This window comes from Zingiber officinale, chromosome 6A (assembly GCF_018446385.1).
Source record: "Zingiber officinale cultivar Zhangliang chromosome 6A, Zo_v1.1, whole genome shotgun sequence".
Taxonomy (NCBI): domain Eukaryota; kingdom Viridiplantae; phylum Streptophyta; class Magnoliopsida; order Zingiberales; family Zingiberaceae; genus Zingiber; species Zingiber officinale.
In genome coordinates, this window is record NC_055997.1 from 106,992,260 (window position 1) to 107,014,904 (window position 22,645).

Sequence of the window (22,645 nt, forward strand, 5' to 3'; positions counted from 1 at the left end):
CAATCCATATGCTTTAATCAACTTTTTAAAGGTTTAAAGTCTCCAGTCCTCCTTAAGGGAGCCTGTCCGGTCACCTCTTAAGGTCGTCGATTGACTGGGAAGGTTTAAAGTCTCCGACTGTCCCTTAAAAGAGCTTGTCCGAACACCCTTTAAGGTCGTTGATCGACTAAATGAAAGTTTAAATTCTTCGGTTCTCCTTAAGGGAGCCCGTCTGATCACCCCTTAAGGTCCCTGATCGACTGAATAAAGGTTTAAAGTCTCCGATTCTCCTTAAGGGAACTCGTCCCGTCACCCCTTAAGGTCCCCAATCGACTGAATAGAGGTTTGAAGTATATGGTTCTCCTTAAGGGAGCCCGTCTGGTCACCCCTTAAGGTTCCCGATCGACTGAATGAATGTTTAAAGTCTCTGGTTCTCCTTAAGAGAACCTGTCTAGTCACCCCTTAAGGTCCTCGATCGACTGAATGAAGGTTTAAAGTTTCCGATTCTCCTTAAGGGAGCTCGTCCGGTCACCCCTTAAGGTCCCCGATCAATTGAATGAATGTTTAAAGTCTCTGGTTCTCCTTAAGGGAGCCCATCCAGTCACCCCTTAAGGTCTCCGATAGACTGAATGTTGGGAAACCAATCTATCTGATCAAGAAAATGTGTACATTTCTAAATAATATTGCTCGTGCTTTCCATTAATTACACCAGAGAGCTGAACACAATGTATAAATGGGGCATAAGCGTACTTGTTATCTTTGATAAGGTTGTAAATGGTTAGCATTCCAAGGTCACTCGAGATTTCTTCCATCTGCATCTTGAAGATAATAAGATCCTGAAGTGAATTTTTGTACCACCCTGTAAGGTCCTCCCCATTGCGGTTACAGCTTGTTAACATCCCCAACTAGTTTGATGCGTTTCCAAACTAAATCACCTACTTGAAAGAATCTAGGAATGATCCTTTTGTTATAATTTTGCCTCATTCTATAGCGGTATGATACAAGCCAAGTCGTCGCCTTATCCTATACTTCTTCTATCAGATCGAGCTCTATAAGACATCACTCTGAATTATCTTCATCATACAAATACCTTTGATTAGATTTAACTTCGACTTCAATTGGAACCGCTGCCTCACCATCATATACTAAGTGAAAAGGAGTTATTCCCATTGATTCTTAGGGGGTCATACGATACGCCCATTGTTGGATCATGAAAGTTGATAGAGGGGGGGGGTGAATATCGATCGAAAAACGTTAGTAGAGAGTACGCAGCGGAAAAGAATAAAAGCAATGCTAACAAGAACCAATTTACTTGGTTCAGAGCCTTGGTCAACTTCTACTCCAAGGCCCACACTCGTCGAGTACTTTAGTTGGGAAATCACAAATAGTTCGTAAAAGATTTACAAATTTAAATACAAGAACTACAAAAAAAAATAATACCAACAACAATAAAGAGAACTTGAGCCGTAGGTTGTCGGGGAAGCAACGCTGCAGAAGCACAACGCAGTAGAGCAAATGTCGTTACTGTGTTTTGCTTCAGGACTCACCCTCCTTATATAGGATGTTCCAGGCGCCTGGATCCCTTTCGGGCGCCTGGACCGTGATGTAGCCCAGCCAACCAGTGAGTTCCACATGGACGACTGCGTTAGGATGTGATTTTTCTTCCGGGTGCCCGGACCACCTTTCTCCAGAATGTCCTTCTCTTGCAAGAAAGAGTTAGTCTGAGGCAAAAATAATAGTTTAAATTACCTTGCAAAACAGAAGTTAGCACAATAGAAGAAGAGTAGTAATTTGATTCCATCTCACCGAGACCGAAGTCTAGTAAAGATCTCAACTTAGAGTTCTGAAATGGTTCTAAGTTAGATTGGCGCCTAAGTTCCCTAACTGGGAACGCGTCCTCACGAAGTCACTCCCCTCTAGTGACTTACCTTAACTTATTTGTCAGACGTTCGGTTAGCCCGTCGACCCGTCTGGACTTTGTGCCAGCTATCAGGTCAGCCTGTCGACCTAGCTGGACTTCGTGCCTGACATCCAGTCAGCCCGTCGACCAGTCTAGGCTTCGTGCCAGCTATCAGGTCCACCCGTTGACCTACCTGGACTTTGTGCCAGACATCCGGTCAGCCCGCCAACCAGTATGAGCTTCTCTTGCATACTTAGTTAAAGTGTTAGATCACAATGAAACTAACTTAACCTACTTTGTAATTCATTAAAATCTGAGTTAGACTGTTAGTGCTAACCGCACCAACACCTATAATACACTAGGTAACTCATCTACCCAGCTACCACCAACATGATCTAATTTAGTTTTGAGTCTTCTGATAATCTCTCTATTAGTTACTTCAGCTTAACCATTGCTCTGTGGATATGCCACATATGTAAAAGCCTATATAATACCATACTCCAAGCACCACTCCTTAATTCTCCTGCCTTGAAATTGTCTTCCATTATCATAGACTAATTTATGAGGAATTCCAAATCTACAGATAATATGTTGCCATAGAAACTTGATGACTGCTTGTTCAGTAATTCTGGCAATTGGCTCAGCCTCCACCCATTTTGAAAAATAATCCACAGCCACTAATAAAAACCTTCTATGAGCTGGTGCAATAGGAAATGGTCCCATTATATCCATCACCCATTGATCAAAGGGACAATATACAATGGAAGTCTTCAAAAATTCAGTGGGGTGATGGGGAATCTTCTGACGCTTCTGACAAGATAAAAATATTCTCACAAGTTTAGCAGCATCCGCTTGCAAAGTATGCCAAAAATATCCAGCTAATAATATTTTTCTGGTAAGAGATCGTCCCTCCACATGACTACCATAAGAAAATTGATGCACTTCATGTAGAATATACTACATATCATCTGGTCCGACACACTTAAGTAGGGGACTAGAAAAAGCCCTTTTATATAATTGATCCCCCACCATGGTATATCGACTAGCTCTCTTCTTAAATATATGTTCTTGTTCTCTGTCAGCTGGCAAGATACTCTACTATAAGAACATGATGATTGATGCCCTCCAATCACCTTGTATCTCCACATCAGCCTGTTGTTCAATACAAGACACCAACACTGTTTGTTCCATAGGTCTGTCTAAGTTCCAGGGTATTATGGACGAAGCTAATTTAGCTAATTCATCTGCTACTTGATTATCCGATCAGACAATCTTCTATATGCTTACTTCTTGGAATCCAGCCTTTAGCTTATCAAATGCTTATGCATATAATTTGAGTTGCTCACTACTGATCTCAAAATTGCCTGTTAATTGCTGTGCTGCTAACTGAGAATTAGAATAGATCAAAATTCGAGTGGCCCCTACGTGTCTTACAGTTTGCAGTCCTGCTATTAATGCCTCATACTCTACCTCATTATTAGTAGCTCTGTAATTTAGTCGAACGGATAGTTGCATTCGATCCTCCCTTGGTGATATAAGAAGAATTCCTATTCTACTACCTTGCCGAGTGGAAGACCCATCAACATATATTTTCCAAGTTTCCTCTCCTTCTGGACCTTGTACTTCTGTTATAAAATCGGTTAAGGATTGGGCTTTGATTACTACTCGGGTTGATACTGTATATCATATTCACTAAGTTCAGTCGTCCGAACGCCTCTGAGTTAATGAGTACCCAACCCAAAGTACTATTAGTTACCATTATGATCAAATGTGATAAAAAGTAAGGATGTAATCTCTGAGCGGCCAGAATCAATCCATAAGCCAATTTCTCGAGTGCAGTGTAGCGGCACTCGACTCTCTTTAACAAATGACTTAGGAAATACACAAGTTGCTGTTATTTCCCCTCTTGCCTCACCAAAACTGAGCCAACAACATGCTCATTAGCCGACAGATAAACCCACAAAGTCTCCCTCACTATTGGTTTAGTTAATACAGGCAGAGTAGACAAATAATTTTTTAACTCTTCAAGAACTTTATCACAATCTTCATCCCATTGGAATTTAATAGCTCGATAGAGTGTCTTGAAGAAAGGAAGACTTCGGTTGACTGATCGAGAGATAAAGCGCGATAGAGCAGTGATCCGATCAGTCAACCTCTGCGCCTCCTTCATGTTGTGTGGTGGAGCCATATCTTGTAGCGCCCATACTTTATTGGGATTGACTTCTATCCCCCGCTCGGTCACCATGTATCCCAGAAATTTTTCACTTTTATCTCTGAATAAACACTTACAGGGGTTGAGCTTAAGTCTATATTGCCTCAGAGTCCCGCAGGTTTCTTCTATATCTATATATAAATTTGAGGCTCGCAGAGATTTGATAAGTATATCATCCACATAAACTTTCATATTTCTCCCGATCTACTTTTGAAAGACTTTATTTATGAGTCTTTGATAAGTAGCCCCTGCATTCTTTAGTTTGAAAGGTATAACATTATAACAATAAGTACCTTCGGTAGTTATAAAACTAATCTTTTCTTGATCTTCCTTAGCAAGCGGGACTTGATGATATTCCTGATAGGCATTTAACATGCATATAAACTCACATCCAGAGGTAGCATCACGTGGTCGATGCGAGGTAAGGGATAATAATCCTTTGGGCAAGCTTTATTAAGATCCCGAAAGTCTATGCACACTCACCATTTATTTCCAGGCTCAGAGACCAGGATGACATTGGCCAACCAGCTAGGGAATTGCACCTCTCTGATATAACCAGCTTCCAATAACTTATCCACCTCTTCCTTAATGATTTTATTCTAATTAGCTCCAAAATCTCGCTTCCTTTGTTTGACTGGCTGAGCATCAGGATACACATGAAGTGTGTGCTCCATAATCATAGGGAATACTCCCGTCACTTCCTTGTGTGCCCAGGCAAACACATTATTATTACGTATTAAATATTGTATCAGCTCAGCTTTCAATTTTGGTTCCAGATCTGATGCCACATGAGTAACAACTTTCGGTCGACCAATTTGGATCTGTACCTCCTCCTTTTCTTCTACACCAAGGCTGGCGACCCTTCCTGAATGGCATTGACCTTCATTCTTTGCACCTTCAATGCGACATTGGCCTTCGCCCTGATTATCTCCACGTAGCGCTTGCCCACTATCAATTGATCTCCTTTTACCTCCTCTACTTGATCATCCACTAGAAATTTTATCTTCTGGTAAAATGTAAAAACAACCACCCAGAACTCATTTAAGGTCGGTCGAACCAGGTTCACATTATATACAGAGGGTGCATCCACCACCATGAAATACGATTGGCGTATCCTCATTAAGGGCTCCTCTCCTAAAGATACAGTCAATTTTATCTGACCCAATGGTTGAACTTCATTTCTCATAAACTCATATAGAGGAGTTACCATGGGTTACAACTCGCTCGGATCTATCTGAAACTGATCAAAATCTTGTTTGAAAATAATATTAACTGAACTACCAATATCAACAAAGGCACAAGAAATGTTGTAATTTGCTATAACATCCTTGATTATTAATGCATCATCATGGGGCACTTCTATCCCCTTCAGATCGCTGGGACCAAAACTAATTTCTGGCCCGACCGCCTTCTCTGCGCTACACCCCACAGCATGAATTTTCAGTCGCCGAGCATATGATTTCCTTATCCGGTTAGAATCACCATCTATTGGTCCTCCATCAATCATATTAATATTACCTCGGGGGCATTACTGCGATTTTTTTTTGGTGAATTGATGTTGTTTCTTGTTGCACCTGACCAGGTGCTTGAGTTTGCCCGACTGAGAGTGGCAAAACTCCTGCTTGTAACTCAATCGTCCGATACTCCAGCTTGAACAGACTATTTTGTCTCAGATACTATCAACGATTTGGGGCTGGAGAATGCTGTCGATATCGAGGATTATAAGCTTGCTGATTCCTCAGAGTATAACAATTTTCTGTACTGTGAGTATTTGTTTGATGGTATGTGCACTATCTTCATGGGATCTCTTGAGGGATCCATGTGTTGCACAACTTGAGGTCGCGGTTCAGGATGTTGTTGTGGAGGAAATGCGTGAGGCCCTCTGGGTGGCTGAGCAAGCACCACCGGACGATCCACATTTGGAGCGAGAGTGAGAGTGAGAACTTCCTTTCTTCAAGCAGCTTGAGCTTCTTCCACATTAATGAACTTAGTCACTCATTTGATTAATAAATCAAAATTCGTTGGAGGATTTCTGACCAAATCCTTAAAGAAATCATTATCATTAAGCCCTTGAGAAAAGACGTTTACCAAGATCTCGGTGGTAGTTATAGGTACATCTATGGCTACTTGATTGAACCACTTAATATAGTCTCGAATAGATTCCTCCGACCCCTGTTTAATTGAAAAAGACTCTAAGGAGTCTTATGATATTGCTGGTTGTTAGAAAAATGATGAAGAAATAACTTGCGAAAATTCTTGAAGCGGCGAATAGAACTATCTGGTAGCCGCTTAAACCACCTCTGAGTTGCTCCTCCAAAGGTAGTGAGAAACATCCGGCATTTGACACCATCATTAAATTGTTGCAAAAGAACAACGTTCTCAAATTTAAGAAGATGATTTTCTGGATCAGTTGTCCCTGAATATTCTCTGATATTTAAGTTTTGATAATGTTTCGACAAAGGATCACCCAGCACTCGCTGAGAGAATGGAGTAACGATCCTCTCAGGAGAGCTATCGCTACCTACAATATAGCTACCTACAATCTTCCCTTTACATTTATCCTGTATAAGCGCTTCTCCAGAAGATTCTTGGGGAACCTCTCTTCATCCTCCTTGCTCAAAAGGTGTGCGAAGAAATACTCGAGGATGTCGTGTTGGGGAGAGAGGAGTAGGGATCAAGCAAGCAGGACCCTCCTCCTCACCTCTTCTCTCCCTTTAATAAGCGGATGTCGATATCGCAGGGTTTGGAGCCATGGGTAATGTACCACTAGTATTGACTTGTTGTTGTTGTTGTTGCAATAGCTTCTGCACTCTGGCATTGATGAGCAACTCTAGATCTTCCTGTGTCATGGTTATGGTGTTAAGTTTTCTAGCTTCCTCCATCTCGTAGCTTCAGATCTAGGTGAAGATTCCCACAAACGACGTTAAATTTGTTCCTGTCTGAAATATGTGAGAAGGCGTGCTAGCTTTGATGAACGAGGGTTTCGAAGAAGATGAACTCCTGGAGATCCGGAAGAGCTCCTCAACAATCCTGCACACAGTGAAACGAGCCAACAAAGCGTTAGTGACCTAAGACCGGGGTGGAGATCTCTGGCTAGGCCCTCCAACACTTAAGTTAGTTCTCTTTCCTGAAGGTGGAAGAAGAAGAAGAAGAAGAAATGTAGTAATGAAAGTACTCAGAAGTAGAGTTTTGGATGCTAGAGTTGCATACTTTGCCAACAGAGAGGATCACCCTTTTTATACTACCTCATATAACCTCTGTAGTCATGAGGTGTTCCCGAGTTTATTAGAGTTTGTTAGAAGATGAAGTACCACTTTAGGTTTCATGTAATAATTTTTCAAGGAATCTTTTTTATACCCCAAATGTACCTCTTTTATCATTTATGATTCATATTCTTGATGAAGTATGCATAAGAACATGTCCCTATAACTGAAGAAGCTTCTAGAGAATATTAAGAATACCATCTTCTGCTAAACATGTCTTGGCCGGTCATTTAAGCCGGTTGTGTATATATTAAGAATGCCTTCTGCTAAGCATATTTCGATCGGTCATTTAAGTCGGTCGTGTATATATTGAAAATACCTTCTGCTAAGCATGTTTCGACCGGTCATTCAAGCTGGTCGTGTATATATTGAGAATACCTTCCGTTGAGCATGTTTCGATCAAGAATATGTTATAAGCTTTATAGGGTTGAGTGCCTTTAAGCTTGGTCGGGCTTTATCCGGCCGAGCGCATATAAGCACTTTGGTGCTCGTTCGGCCTTCATTCGGTCGGTAATACACTAAAAGCTATATATAAGGCTAAGTGCCTTTAAGTTTGGTCGGGCTTTGTCCGACCGAGTGCATATAAGTACTTTGGTGCTCGTTCGACCTTCATTCGACCGGTAATATATTAAAAAGTTGTATAAGGCTAAGTGCCTTTACGCTCAGTCAGGCTTTGTCCAACCGAGCGCATATAAGCACATTGGTGCTCGTTCGACCTTCACTCGACTGATAATATACTAAAAACTATATAAGGCTAAGTGCCTTTAAGCTCGGTCGGGATTTATCCGGCTGAGCGCATATAAGTACATTGGTGCTCACTCGGCCTTCACTCGACCGATAATTTACTAAAAGATGAATAGAGTTAGGTGTCTTTAAACTCGGTCAGGCTTTGTCCGGTCGATTGCATATAAGCACATTGGTGCTCACTCGGCATTCACTCGACCGGTAATATACTAAAAACTGTATAAGGCTAAATGTCTTTATGCTCGGTCGGGTATCGTCTGATCGAGCGCCTGCGGAAAACCTTTTATTTGGTCGGCCATTATCCTATTAATCATATATTCATCCGACTATAGGTCTCTCCTTTCTCTCTCGATCGTGACCTCCATGTCATCCGACAGGTCAGCCTATCATAACTAATAGTAATATTAAAAAGCTTATTTTAAAAAAAAACTAATTAAACTCATGACAATCTTTTAAATTTATTCATATTTTTATTTTTATTTTCGAGGCTTTATTAAAAAAATATAAAATATAAAACATAAAAGAAGGTTAATAATAATAATAAATACTTTAATTTTTTTTATTATTTATAATCTAACTATAAAAAATAAATAAAAATGAAATAAAATTAGGAGATAGTTTTATTATTTTTTTATTTATTATTAATCTTGAATTTTTTTAAAAAAAATTAAAGTTTTAAATTAAAATTAAAATTATGACATCTTCATGAATTTAATGATATACTTTAAAAAAAAACAAACATCATTAATGGTATTAACATTTTTATATGAAATTCTTTGATGAAATAATTAAAAAATATTTGATAAATAAAAAATAATAATTTTTAATTTTAATTTAGAATTGAGATTAATGGATAAATTAGATAAGTCAACTACGTAATAATTGTTACTAAATTATGATCCAGATCAAAAACAGAAGTTCTAATACAGATCAAAGAAAGTGAAGAAAGTAGTAGTTGTGGTCTGGTAGTTCACGCGCTCGGATGACAAAGCAAACATAAGGTTTTCATACTATTTTTTATTGTTAAGACTTAGATATTTCAATTATAAAAATAATAATGAAGACCTCTCTCACCTCTTTCTTGTATATTCCTCATTATTTATTGTTTTGATATTTGAGAGATTGTTGTTCCACCTTGTTGGAAAGTGAATGAAAAAAGTGGATAAATCATCCTCTTTCTTGTCTATTCCTCATTATTTATTGTTTTGATATTCGAGAGATTGTTGTTCCAACTCGTTGGAAAGTGAATGAAAAAGGTGGATAAAGGATAGAGATTCCATGAAATTTTAGTCCCCAGTCTGTAGGTAATCACACATGACAGTCACTAAAAGAAGTTAAATTAGAGGTCAAAGCATGCTCAAGGAAGTCATATAGTATAATTATTGAGAAATCTTATGTGATTTTCCATAAGCTTTGGTTATTTGAAAGACAAATAGGCAATGCTTCCATTAACTTTATCAACCATCCAACTATGTGATGCTTGACTTCAAAGATAAATCTGGAAATATTCTCTAATTTACTCAACTGGTAGAATAATTCTTTGACATTCAAAAATTAATTATTAGAAGAAAGAGAATGATTCAACAAGGAATTCAAGCTTTGCATAGGAGAAAAATATCTTGAAACTAAACCACAAAACTTCATGTTTAATAAAAAATGAAATTGACAATAAAATCAACAATATTAACGAAATAACTTAAAATACACCCAACTAACATTCATCCATTATTATATAGGTGATTATGTAATATATAGAATCAGATAAAAAAGTAATCAAAAATCAAAACACAGAGGAGTTTTGCTTTAAATTTTAACAAATAATTTACTCATTTTTTTTACTGATAGTTTTGCTATGCTCCATATATAATGAAAAGTCGGAAACCTTTCTAGATGAAACTAAATAATCCTCTTTAATGTATTTTTAAAGAATTGTGACATTAATATATATCTTTTAACCTGATCCTCTGGACCCCTATGTTAGTGTCTCTATTCACGTTCAAAATTTTGTTTTCCAAAAAAATGTGGCAGAAGTATAATAATTTAGAAAATTATTATAGCATATAACACACATCCACAAAAATATATATACAAGACGTATAATAATTTAGAAAATTATTATAGCATACAACACACACATCCACAAAAATATATATACAAGACGTATAATAATTTAGAAAATTATTATAGCATACAACACACACATCCACAAAAATATATATATTGTTTAGAAGTTATACTTATTAGATGATGTTTAACGGGAATAACATCAACTAGCAACCCTCACAAGCATTACTTCTATTTGTATCCATGCTGAGATACCTTCAAGTCGTGTCTCTGCTTCTATTCGCAAAGTAACAAGTTGTATCTTTGCTTCGGTACTAGCTAAAGGGAGGAGATGACACGATCCGCGAGAGAACCCCATGACTCAATTTGTGCCAAGCGGCTATTGCAATCCAACAACACAAATTGGAAGCACAACAACCTTCTTGGCTGTTGTTTGATAGCAAAAAAGGGCACAACAACCTTCTTGGTTGTTGTCCTTGTTGGTATTTAATTGTTCGATGCGCAACGGAAGGTGTGAAAAATAGATTAAATGTCTTTTAAAAAATTTTCACAACAAAATAATTTTGTTTAGATGGAACAAAAGATCTTGTTTAATTATAAAATCTCTTATAATTCAACATGCAAACATTATAATATTTTCTTTATAATTCTACAAAAATAGAATCTTTACCTTGAGTTCGCGCCTAAGATTCGCAGGTCGCCGGAGTTCTTCATAGGTTGTCGGAGTTCTTCCAATGCCACGATCTTCCTCTCAAATTCTTCGAATCAACGGATGGATAAAAGTGTGAGCTAACTCTTTTAACTTTTCTCACAAAATGAACTATAGAATTTTTCACCAAAAATTCTCTTTTTCATCCTTTTTTTTTTCTGAGATAGAAAGAGAGATGCATTATATAGTAAGGAGAGAGGTGAATGCGTATTATGAACATGGGAGAGAAAGAGTATTAAAGTGGGAGAGAAAAGAGGGGAACATGTATACAAAAGTGGAAGAGAAAAAATGGAAACGTGTATTATAAAGTGAGAGAGAAAATTTATAATATTCGCAAATATTGATTTCTCTCTTTTATATTTTATTCGTAATTAAATTACAAATAGAATATGTAAATACTTTATTTTTCTCTTATATATATTTTATTTGTAATCAAATTACAAATAGAATATCCAAATATTTGATTTCTCTCTTTTATATTTTATTCGTAATCAAATTACAAATAGAATATCTAAATATTTGATTTCTCTCGTTTATATATTTTATTTGTAATATAATTACAAATAAAATATCCAAATATCTGATTTCTCTCTCTTTTATATTTTATTCGTAATCAAATTACAAATAGAATATCTCGTTTTAGTAAAAATAATAAACAATTTATTAGTTAATAAATTTTGTGAGAATAAATAATTAATCAAATTAATTATTTAAGAGTATCCATCATGATTATACGAAGATGGTTTGGGGACCATGGACCCATAATTTCAAGCTCCAATAAATTTAGATATAATTAATTAAAGTTCTTTAACTAATTATCTAATTTATTAATTCCGAGATTATTCCACTAAAATCCGGAATTGCACTCTTGAGAATTATGGAACATATTTACTCAAAAGATTTGAATAGTCCATTGATATAATTATTACATGTCGATCAACCCTCTGTTCATGGTTCACAAATAGAGTTAGGCAAAATTACCGTTTAACCTCTCTATTTGTATCTAAAACCTTAAGTACCATTGATTCACTAGTGAATAGTTAATTTATAATCTAATTATGAATTAGAGCGCTCAAACTATTCAGTGCTAGAATCAACACTTAAGAGAACCATTTTAGTATCCTTTCGGAAGTTATGGATTCCGTATCTATAAATCATATTCCCAGCTGAATATATAACTGAGTCTCCAAAATGTAAGTGTTACACCTATTATTTAAAATAGATTTTAACAAACAAATTAAGAGACTTGTTAATACAAACAAGGAGTCTATGACAACTTAGGATTTAGATTGATCTACATATGATCATCTTAGCGATGTTGATTCGAGTCTTTGTAACAGTACTTAAACATAGACATTTAAATCACATCTGGTCCTTGTCCTATATAATCATATTATATAAAATACCTCTGCTTGGTGTCATTACACTGATTGTCCGGATAAGACTATCATATTCATAATGTCAGTAAACTGCATTCATGATTTCCAATTAAAGATCCATACTTTAATCAATCATGGACATTTTAAATATATTATCTATGATTTTAATCCTCTTGTATATAACAATCTTATATACTAAAATCATAGTTACATCAATATATTATGGATTTTATATAGATATTCATTTTTATACAAATAAGCATAAAACAATCAAATAATAAAATAAATGTTTCTTTTATTTAATTCAGCAATTAATAATAAATATCTGTTTTATGGGCATATTCCCAACAGTCCGCTGGTACAACAAAGGCACAACCGCCTTCTTGGTTGTTGTCCGGCGGCAAGGAGACCGGTGGCAGTGGACAAGCGGCTGGGAGGATCGATAGCAGCAGATCCGACAATGACTAGGCAACAACGCAAAAAGGGCATCTCATTTTTGGTTGGTTGACGATGACAAGAGAGGGAGAGGAAGAGGAGAAACCTAAAACTAAATTTTATCTCGTTCTCCCATGAAGATGAATTTATACACTTCCATTCGGGTTTGATATGCAAGATCAAATCCGTACCCAATAAGTCAACCTAATCCATTAGCAATAGGCTTGATTCAAAAAATCAAACCTATTTGGTTTAAAATTAAACTAATTTTGATTCATTACTAAACCAAACCAATTTTGATTCATAACTAAACTAAAATGGATCCAACTCGCCAATAGAGCTGTCAATTTGGGTTGGGCCCGTCGGGTTGGCCCACCTCACCAAACAATTTAAGCGGTTTGAGTTGAAATTTTATCAGCTTAAGCCCGCTGTGGGCCGACCCGCCTAGGCCCCATGACCCGCGCGGGTCAACCCACATTTGAGAAGCAGATGTAAGCTAAGTTTTATGTCATTTTATTATATTTTCTTTGTTATAATTTTAAAATAAAAATATTATTTTTCATCAAATATGTGTACTTGTTTTTGTCTATTTACATTTAAAATAACTATTTCAGGATATATTTGATTGATAAAATTTTTCCAAAGTAAAATGTTGAAGATATAAAACTTATATATATATATATATATATATATATATATATATATATATTTTTTTTTTTTTTTAAAATTTGATGGGTCCGTGGGTTGGCCCGCCTAATCCATAACCCGCCTTGGATTGGATTGGATTGGGTTGGGTTGGGTTGGAGATTTCCCAATCCACCAAGATGACGGGTAGGGCCACCCTGCCCCTGTCTCACCAGATAGCTGGCTTGCCACGGGTGGACCCGCCCTGCCACGGGTTGGCCCGTCTGACGGTTCTACTTGCCAACAAGAGGCGTAACCCACCAATGTTTCCAGCCCGATAAATGTTTTTCATATTTGTCCTTCGTCTAGTCTTACCAATTAATCTCTTTTAATCTGAGAATTTTATTCTCAAACTTATTTTACATCTTTCAGATATACTCGTAGTACGTGTGACTAAATAGGTTCTCGGTTATATTGGTCATTCATCATTCATAATTAACTATTAATTATGAATAGATCATGAGTGACACTTAATAGTACATCATCACACTCAATTGATCAAAAAATTATAGTTGATCCTAAAATAAATTTTGAACCCTTCAGCAGCTACAGTCATTAGTGTATCAATTCCTTTTAATCATCTTATATCACTTGGTTCGAGACATGTTCTATGTGTCAGTCTCTACTAAACTAACTATGTTATACTTAGTCCAAGTAGTAATTCCTTATCCTGTTGATTCAAATTACTCAAACACATGTTCAAGAAGATCATCCTCTTGACATGTTTTGTTTTTGCCAAAAATTTACGAGTAATAATCATGATAAGAGACGAGGGATCCTGTTAAAGAGGGGTTAAAGTAAGGAAGACCGGTTGATGTGGAAGACAAAGATGAGTGAGGTATCCAAGGCGGTTGAGCGGACCGAGCATAGCTGAGCAAATCGAGTAAGGCCGAGAGAATACCACAAGTTTAGGAGACATGCAAGCCAAGTATCCTCCACCCGAGTAAAATGACCATCCGACCACAGAAAGCTAAACATCAGTCTATTTCATCGACCGGGCTCTATTTTCAATCAGACGGGGATAATCGATGATGGTCAGGAAGCAAGGAAAGGGACGAGCTGACAAGCCTGAAGGACACTACCGAGCGGGGGTAGCCCAGTCAAGCGAACTCCGGTCGACCACGCATAGTCCCACCAAATATCTCATCATATCTTTTTGGATTTTGTGCCGCTGACAACAAGGCATGTCGAGCAGGCAAATTGTAGTACTTTAGAAGCTTCCTGACTCACATCATAGGATTGCATGGTTGTTTAAGGAATGATATCAGAGATACTTTTTTGTCTTGTCTTTTCGTATGACACCTAGGAAAATATGTCTATGCTTTGAGATGTATGCACGGACTCTATAATGACACTATAAAAGGAGGTTCCCATCTACAAACGGAGGTATGTGCAATTTCATTTTCTACACACTCCTGCTACAATTCTTCATCTTTTCTGCTCGTCGGAGATTGACTTGAGCATCGGGGGGCTAACGCTAGGAACTCCTTCCCAGCCCGGCACTAACGCTTTTGTCTTGTGGGGTCACGTGGAGTCTTCACCGTGTCAACTTTGAAGTCACATCCTCAATTCACCATCATCTCTGTTTTCGAACAAGATCAATCAATATTGGTTAACACATTAATATCATATTAGCCGTTATGAATCATAGTTAGTATAATATAGATAGTTTATTTCTAATCAGTATTAATCAATATTATTTCATAATAATTACGAGATTATAATTATTATCATTATATAATTATAGTAAATATGAATTTATAACTGCTATAATTACATAGAATAATCTTTAAAAAATAAAATGCTCAAAGATGGGATGTGATCTTTTTTTGATAAAAAATAAAAAAAGATACTTCTTTAATGATACCAATAAAAAATGTTTTTTTACCAAATAAATATTTTATGCTGTTTTCTTACGTTATTTTGTAAAAAATATTTTCTTGTGTCGATTCATGAATAGAAAATATTTGTCTCTTTTAAAATCAATTTGAGTGAGATAGTCGCATCCACTGAGTAAGATCAGTTGAGCCTGCCTCAGATTGCGTAGAATATTGATCAGATCAGCCAGCCTGATCACACCGATTGGTTCCTGATCAACCAACTTGCCAAGCCACTTAGCCTAATTAGTTAATTTGCATGACCCGATCAAATAAATTTCAAAACGTTAGGTTAAAGTCTAGCTTCTTTTGTCTCTCATTTCTCGTATCTCGGGAGTCTTAAATTAAGAAGATAGCTCTGCTGGGACAATCAACTACAGGAAAGCATAGTTCAGGACGGGTATCAGAAGTCTGGAATTTAGTGTTCGGATTCTCTGTAAAGCGTTCGGAATTATTATATGAATAAGCTGGTCCCCGTCCCCTTTGAGTGAAGGTTCAGAAGCGACAAAATAGAAGGAAAAAAAACCACCCAAAAAACCTTTATCGTCTTTTCTTTTAATGCCCGAACCAAAAGATAAGAAGAAGAAAAAAAGTTTCATACGTCTAGTTTTTTATTCGGTACAATGTTCTGATATCATAAAGTCGAAATATATATGAAGGAAAACAAAAAAAGAGATCAAATTATGTTGCTAAATTGGCATTATGTTTCTTGTTCTTCTTCAGAGGGTTTAAGTGATGTTGACGGACCAATTGAGCAAAGAATAATTCCAAAAAGGAAAAATCTGCTGTTGACAACCATTAGTATTTCCTTTTCCTCTCTCCACCCATCTCTTTTCTAGTTCGGCAACTTCTCGAAGGTCGCAGCTAAAGTTTCCGAATGTTCAAAAATGCACCTAGAGTACCTCAATCCTACTCCGTTTTGGATTTTCATCGTAAGCCCTATAGTTGTCAATTTAGATTGGATTCATCAGATTGGTCCATTCCGTCAAATTAATTAAACAGATTGGATTGAAATTTTATTAATCTAAATCCGTCGTTGGCAAACCTGCCTAAGCTCGTGACCTGCACGGATCAATCTGTGACAAGCTTGAGTTACCTCACGGATTAAGGAACACATATTTGTGGACATGAAAAAGGGTACAATACGGTTTAAGATATGAAAAATTTTCTAATTGATTATCGATTTAATTGATCATGAAATTGAGATCATATATTGTTAAATCTTTTTCAACTTAAAATATTAAAATTTACTTATGCTAGCCAACAACTTTCAACACTTGCATAACGCACAATCTATTTATCTCACCTTTCACTATTTTAATCCTCCTAATTATCTCTCGTAAATCATCAATCTCTTCGTCAAACAATCTTTTTTTGTGAATTACTCGTAAGTCATAATTTTTCATCCTCTTTTCAAATGTTGCACCTCAAGGCCTATATTTAAAAATTAGCATCCCTACTTTACCCTTGATTCTGTCTTTTTTTGATTCTTTATCCGCCTGTTGCAACAGCCAATGGCCAAACAAATAGCGTGGATGCGGTCAAAGAAAGCGTACGTGGAGAGTGCCTAGCAGATTAGATGCGATGTTTTGTTTTTTTAATCTTCCACACCCCCAGGGTCCCAGACTACTGGCTGTCAACGTTGCTTCGGCAAAAGGCGATTTTGGGAGGCCGTGGACTGCTGGCTCTTTGTTCCTCCTCGATTACTTTTTTTTTAATGCTGGGATTATTCTCACGGAATCAAAACTTGCTTAAGTCCTGTCCGAACCCTATCTTCTGCATCTGTGTTCTTTAACCCATATATGTAAAGAACTAAAAAAAACAAATATTCAAAAATGAAAAAGAATTATTTTCTATCTCTAAAAAATAAAGTTTTAAAATTATGGATTATCTAAATTTTTCTAGTTTAAAGCAATAAATTTTAAAAAGTAAATCTAATTTATTTATTTGAGTTGAAGAAGATGAAAGTATATCAACCAAATAAAAATGTAAAATATTCAAAAGATAATAATAAAATTATTCTTGAATCGATTATGAAAATTTAATTTATGAATTAGATAAATTATTTATTTATAGAAAATGAAACGAAACATCGTACTGATAAGATAATCAGAATCAGAATCAAATAGCAGAACTTGTCAAAGAAAAGAAAAAACAAAGTTCACCGCATTAAAATATTCAAATTCAACAGCAAAAACAAATTCACAAAGCTATAAATACCATCATAGCACAGGGACAAACCCAAAAGGTGCTCGACGTCGCCATGGAGGCGAAACGGAAGTCTTCCAACGACGACAGTGAGGCCACCCCCGCTAAACCGAAGTGGGTGGACACCTTGGCGAGGCGGCAGTTCACCGGGAACGACGACGAAGCCATTGGCGTGTGGTTCGTTGCCTCGAAGAGGGTGGAGAACTCCGACCTCGTCACGCAACAGAACCGCCTCTACCTTCCCACCGAATTCGTCAAGGCCAATCTCGTCGGCCTCCTCTCCCTGGAGGAGCGCGCCATGGCCAACCTCGTCGGCGACATGCCGAAGGCTGCGGGTCGGGAGCACGGAGGGCTGCGAGTGCGGGTGTACGCACGGTGCGGATTCGTGTCCTACCTGTGGCTGACTCGATGGGACGGAAGTGGTGGCACCGTGATCAAGGGCAGCGAGCTCAAGTTGTTCCGATCATGGAGTGCGCTGAAGAAGGGTGACAAGATTGACTTTTGGGCCTTCCGCAGCGGCGGCGAACTTTGCTTCGCCATCGGGAGGCCGTGAATTGCTGGGCCACCTGCTACAATACTCCTTTGTTATGTTATGTTCTCTGTTCTGGTCTGTTCTGTTCTTTATTATACACACTGTTTTTAGGATCTAAATCGTTAGTAACAATTATTACCTGTTGGTAATTCTGATGTATACTAGTGAAGTAGGGTTTGAAGTAACAATAAGAATGGGTAAGCTGAACAAAAGTTTGGGGACGGGATTGTATCTGCACTTAGTTGCTATAGTATCCCTCTTTCTCTTACATATGAGGGAAGCTTTCCCCCTAATTAGTCATTTGCAGATAATTGTGCCGAGATTAATTCCAGTCGACTCATAAAGAATTGAATCCTCCTCTATCTAATTAATTAGCTAAATCTGCTCAGATTGCAGGAAAAAACAATGGGTTGATTCGAGAAATAATGCATCTTACTCTATTGAGGACAAAGCAGGTTTGGTGTACTATGGGGAATTAGAATGTAAAAAACTTATCTACTACTCCCAGACTTGTATACTTCAATGCTCTATTCATCTTTTGCAGGATGCCATTCCTGAAAGTAAATTAAGATTTTACCCTGAAAAGTTTGAAGGGGACAAAAGGATCAAGTTGACGCAGGTTGGTAGAGTTTTATTAAACTTTGTATAAATACATTTATACCACTGCTTGGTGTTTCTGTCTTTTCTTTTTTAGGGGAAAGGAAGGCTAATTAAAGGTGATGCAGTGATAAAGGGGGCCACTAAGCATGGGTCAAACGACGGAGATAGCAGCTCTTATAGAAGTCAAAGTCAAGAAAATCAACGGTGATATGAATATAGGACAGAGGTGTGATTAAGTGGAGAAGGGAGGATATTTTGGTCCTTTGAGGGGTTAGGGCTTTAAGGAGAGAAAGGAGGTACTGTAGCATGCAAGGTTCCCTTCCCTCTTCATGGCTTTGCTTCGCCGCCGCCAAGAGGACCATTTTTGTTCCTCGTCCTCGCGCTCCTCGTCAAGGACGCCGGCCGACATCGGCTCTCCTCCTCTTCCTCCTTCTCCTCACCGCCGGCCTCCACCTCCTCTCTTCTCTCCCTCTTCGTCGGTTCTGTTCCGCCGCCAGAAAAGGGAGTTCAGGCCGCTACTTCCGCCGCCAACAGTAACAAGGAGGAGGATTTTTCTTCCTCCTTCTCACGCTTCTCCGCGACGACGACGTCGGTCGCCGACTGCTCCTTCTCTGTCTTTGGTCGTCCCTTTTCCTCACCCACGCGAGCCGGCCTCAAATGCCTCCGTCGCTTCCTCGTGCGAGGTCGCAACCACCTCTTCCCCTCCTCTGATGTCGCTATCGGCGACGCCAGCAGTCGGCGCCTCCTCTCCCCCATTCCTGCATACTACCAATGAGGCGAGCAGCAAGCGCCTCCCTCTCCGCTGCCACGTGCCGACAACCCTCGTCTCCTTCCCCTACGATCGGCCGGTGCTTCTGTTGCCGGTCACCGCCCTTCAGACCGTCGAACAACCAAGCACTGTCTCGCCAACGGTCTCCTCTAGGACGCCGCAGCGCTATCTCTCGTATCGCCTCACTATAGGACATCTCTAGACCATTCGCATTGTCGTGCGCCTTAGCTGTGGGTCGGGCTTCTGGGCCTCCACCGCCAGTGGACTCCGATCTGATTGTGCTCTGTCTTAGCTGCGTTCCGGCCTTCGAGCCGAGGCTACATTTTGATCCTCGCATCGTTGTTTTATATGGGCGTGTCTACTGTATCCCGGCCTGTGTGCCGATCTCATATCCCGGCTTGCGAGTCGAGGTTATGTTTGGTTCCTTGTATCGCTGTCTTACGTGGGCGTGTCCGCTGTATCTCGGCCTGCGTGCCGATCTCGTGTCCCGGCCTACGTGCCGAAGTCATGTGTCGGCCTATGTGCTGATTTCGTGTCCCGACCTGCGTGCCGTTAGTACCTCCCGGCTTGCGTGTGTTGGTGCGGTTAGCACTAACGGTCTAACTCAGGTTTTGATGAATGACAAATCAGGTTAAGTTAGGTTTGTTGTTGTCTGACACTTTTATCAAGTGTGCAGGAGAAGTCCAGCTAGGTCGACGGGCTGACCGGATAGCTGGCGAGAAGTCCAAGCGGGTCGACGGGCTGACCGGACGCTTGGCGAGAAGTTCAGCTAGGTCGACGGGCTGACCGGATAGCTGGCGAGAAGTCCAAGCGGGTCGACGGGCTGACCGGACGCTTGGCGAGAAGTCCAGACGGGTCGACGGGCTGACCGGACATCTGGCAGGTAAGTGAGGTAAGTCACTGGAAGGGAGTGACTGTGAGGACGCGTTCCCGGGAAGGGGACATTAGGCGTCGATCCGGCTTAGATCCATTTCGGATGTCTAAGTCGAGATCGTGACTAGATTCCGGTCTCGGAAAGACGAAATCTAAGTCATACTCTTTCTTATCCATCTATTGAACTTTAACTGTGCTAACAATCTGTTTTACAGGATACATATTTGCCTCGGACTAACCCTGTTTTGCAGGAAAAAGGAGCTTTCTGAAACAAGGTGGTCCGGGCGCCCGGAAGGGATCCGGGCGCCCGGAAGGCAAATTTCATCCAGCCGAGTCGTCGCCACGTGGAGCATCATGGTTCGTGCAGCTACGTCACGTTCCAGGCGCCCGAAAGGGATCCAGGCGCCCGGGACAGCATATAAAAGAAGCCCCAGGTAGGAGCTTCAAAGACATCAAGTCTGCACTGAAAACTTACTGCTTGCTCTGCTGCTCTACGCTCCTGCGACGCCACGAGGCTATTCCGACAAAGCGCTTTCTTAAAGTCTAACTCTTCTTCTCTTGTCGGTATTTTATTTCTGTCAATTCTTGTACTTATTTGTAATCTTCATTCGAATTGATAGTGATTGCCCAACGAAAGTACTCACGGAGTACGGGCCTTCGAGTAGGAGTCGTCACAGGCTCCGAACGAAGTAAAAAAACACCTGTGTCTATTTTAGTTTTCCGCTGCGTTTATACTCATCTTTATCGAATCGATATTCACCCCCCCTCTATCGAATCCAACGGTCTTACAAGTGGTATCAGAGCAGGTACCGCTCTGATTTGGTGCAACCACCAATCAGACAGGGGGTGAAAATTTTTTTTAATTCCAAACTAATATTATTATCTTTTTGGAAGATTTTTTTTTCCCGTTGCACTTAAAATCTAAATTGGTACAACACCAACTTAGAGTTTCTATTTTTCCCCGCACTGCTAATCCAAGACGAAGTCTTGGGATTTTCTTTTTCCAGTTAATTTAGTGTGTGCAGGATAAGATGTCTCAACAAGAAGGCTTCAGCACAGTACGTCCTCCCCTATTCAACGGGGATGATTTTTCGTACTGGAAGAGGAGAATGGAGGTCTACATGAAGACAGACTACGACCAATGGATGAGCGTTACAAAGGCTTACAAAATTCCAGTAGACAACTCCGGGAAAATAGTAGACCCTGAAGAATGGACAAATGATTTAAAGAAAAAGGCATCAATTGAAAACAAAGCCATCAATACTCTACACTGCGGACTAACACGAGAAGAACTGAACCGGGTCGGACCGCATGAAAACGCTAAGGAGCTTTGGGATAAACTGATTGAACTGCATGAAGGAACAAGCGACGCCAAGGTAACGAAACGCGACCTCCTTTTAAATAGATTATTTAACATTAAAATCCAGGAAGGAGAGACGGCGAGTCAGCTTCACGCGAGGATCAAGGACATCCTCAACGGACTCCACGCAATAGGTCATCAAATGGAGAACCGGGATTTAATAAGGTATGCTTTAAATGCTTTTCCGCACAATAATTTGTGGGCATCTTTCATGGATGCCTATAAAATTTCTAAAAAATTATCTAAATTAAAATTAAATGAACTATTTTACGAATTAGAATTGCACGAGCAAACTAACGTCGGGACCGAGAAAGGTATAGCCTTGTTTGCAGGTTCATCCAAGGAAAGAATAAAGACCAAGCCTAAGGTTGAGGATGAGTCTGACCAGGACTCTGAAGACGAAGAATACCTGATGAATCTGGTAAGGAAAATGGTCACCAGGAGAAAGAAAAGCTTCAGCAAGAAGGATCTGTACGCCAGCCGACTCAAGAAATGTCACATGTTTCGGATGTAACAAAAAGGGACACTACAAGAATGAATGCCCAAGATTGAAACTTGACAAACTAAAGTCAACAAAGAAGAAAGCCCTCAAAGCAACATGGGACGATTCCTCCTCAGACGAATCGGAAGGAGAAAGGCAAAAGCACCAAAGTCACCTCGCGCTGATGGCTCGCGAAGCTGAAACGGAAGACGAATCAGAGGAATCGGAAGACGGGTCCGAACCCGAATCAAGCCACGAGTCCGCACTCGTTTCCGAAGGTTCCGAAGAGGTATACCTAAACTTAAATCGTAAATTCTTTAGAATTATCTCGTGTTTAAATAAAAAAGTAGTTAAGTTGGAAAATGAAAATAAATCGCTTCTTGAGGAAAATCAAAACCTCAAGGAACAATTTAAAAATTCGAATCCAACTCAAGATCGAACACTTGAGGAGGAGAATTTATCATTAAAAAATGAAATTAATAAGTTAAAAGAATTGTTGGAAAAATTCACAACAAGATCTAAAAATTTAGATTTAATTCTAAATAACCAAAAGGCATGCTATAATAAAACCGGACT

At 39.0% G+C, this 22,645-nt stretch overlaps 1 protein-coding gene across 1 annotated transcript; it reads left to right on the forward strand.

Annotated features, from left to right (window-relative positions):
• Positions 1-17,509: 17,509 nt before the first annotated feature.
• On the forward strand, positions 17,510-18,007 carry LOC121995125 (B3 domain-containing protein At1g05920). The gene has a single exon (XM_042548950.1). It carries the CDS (start codon positions 17,510-17,512, stop codon positions 18,005-18,007), a length of 498 nt encoding a protein of 165 aa, XP_042404884.1.
• Positions 18,008-22,645: the final 4,638 nt, after the last annotated feature.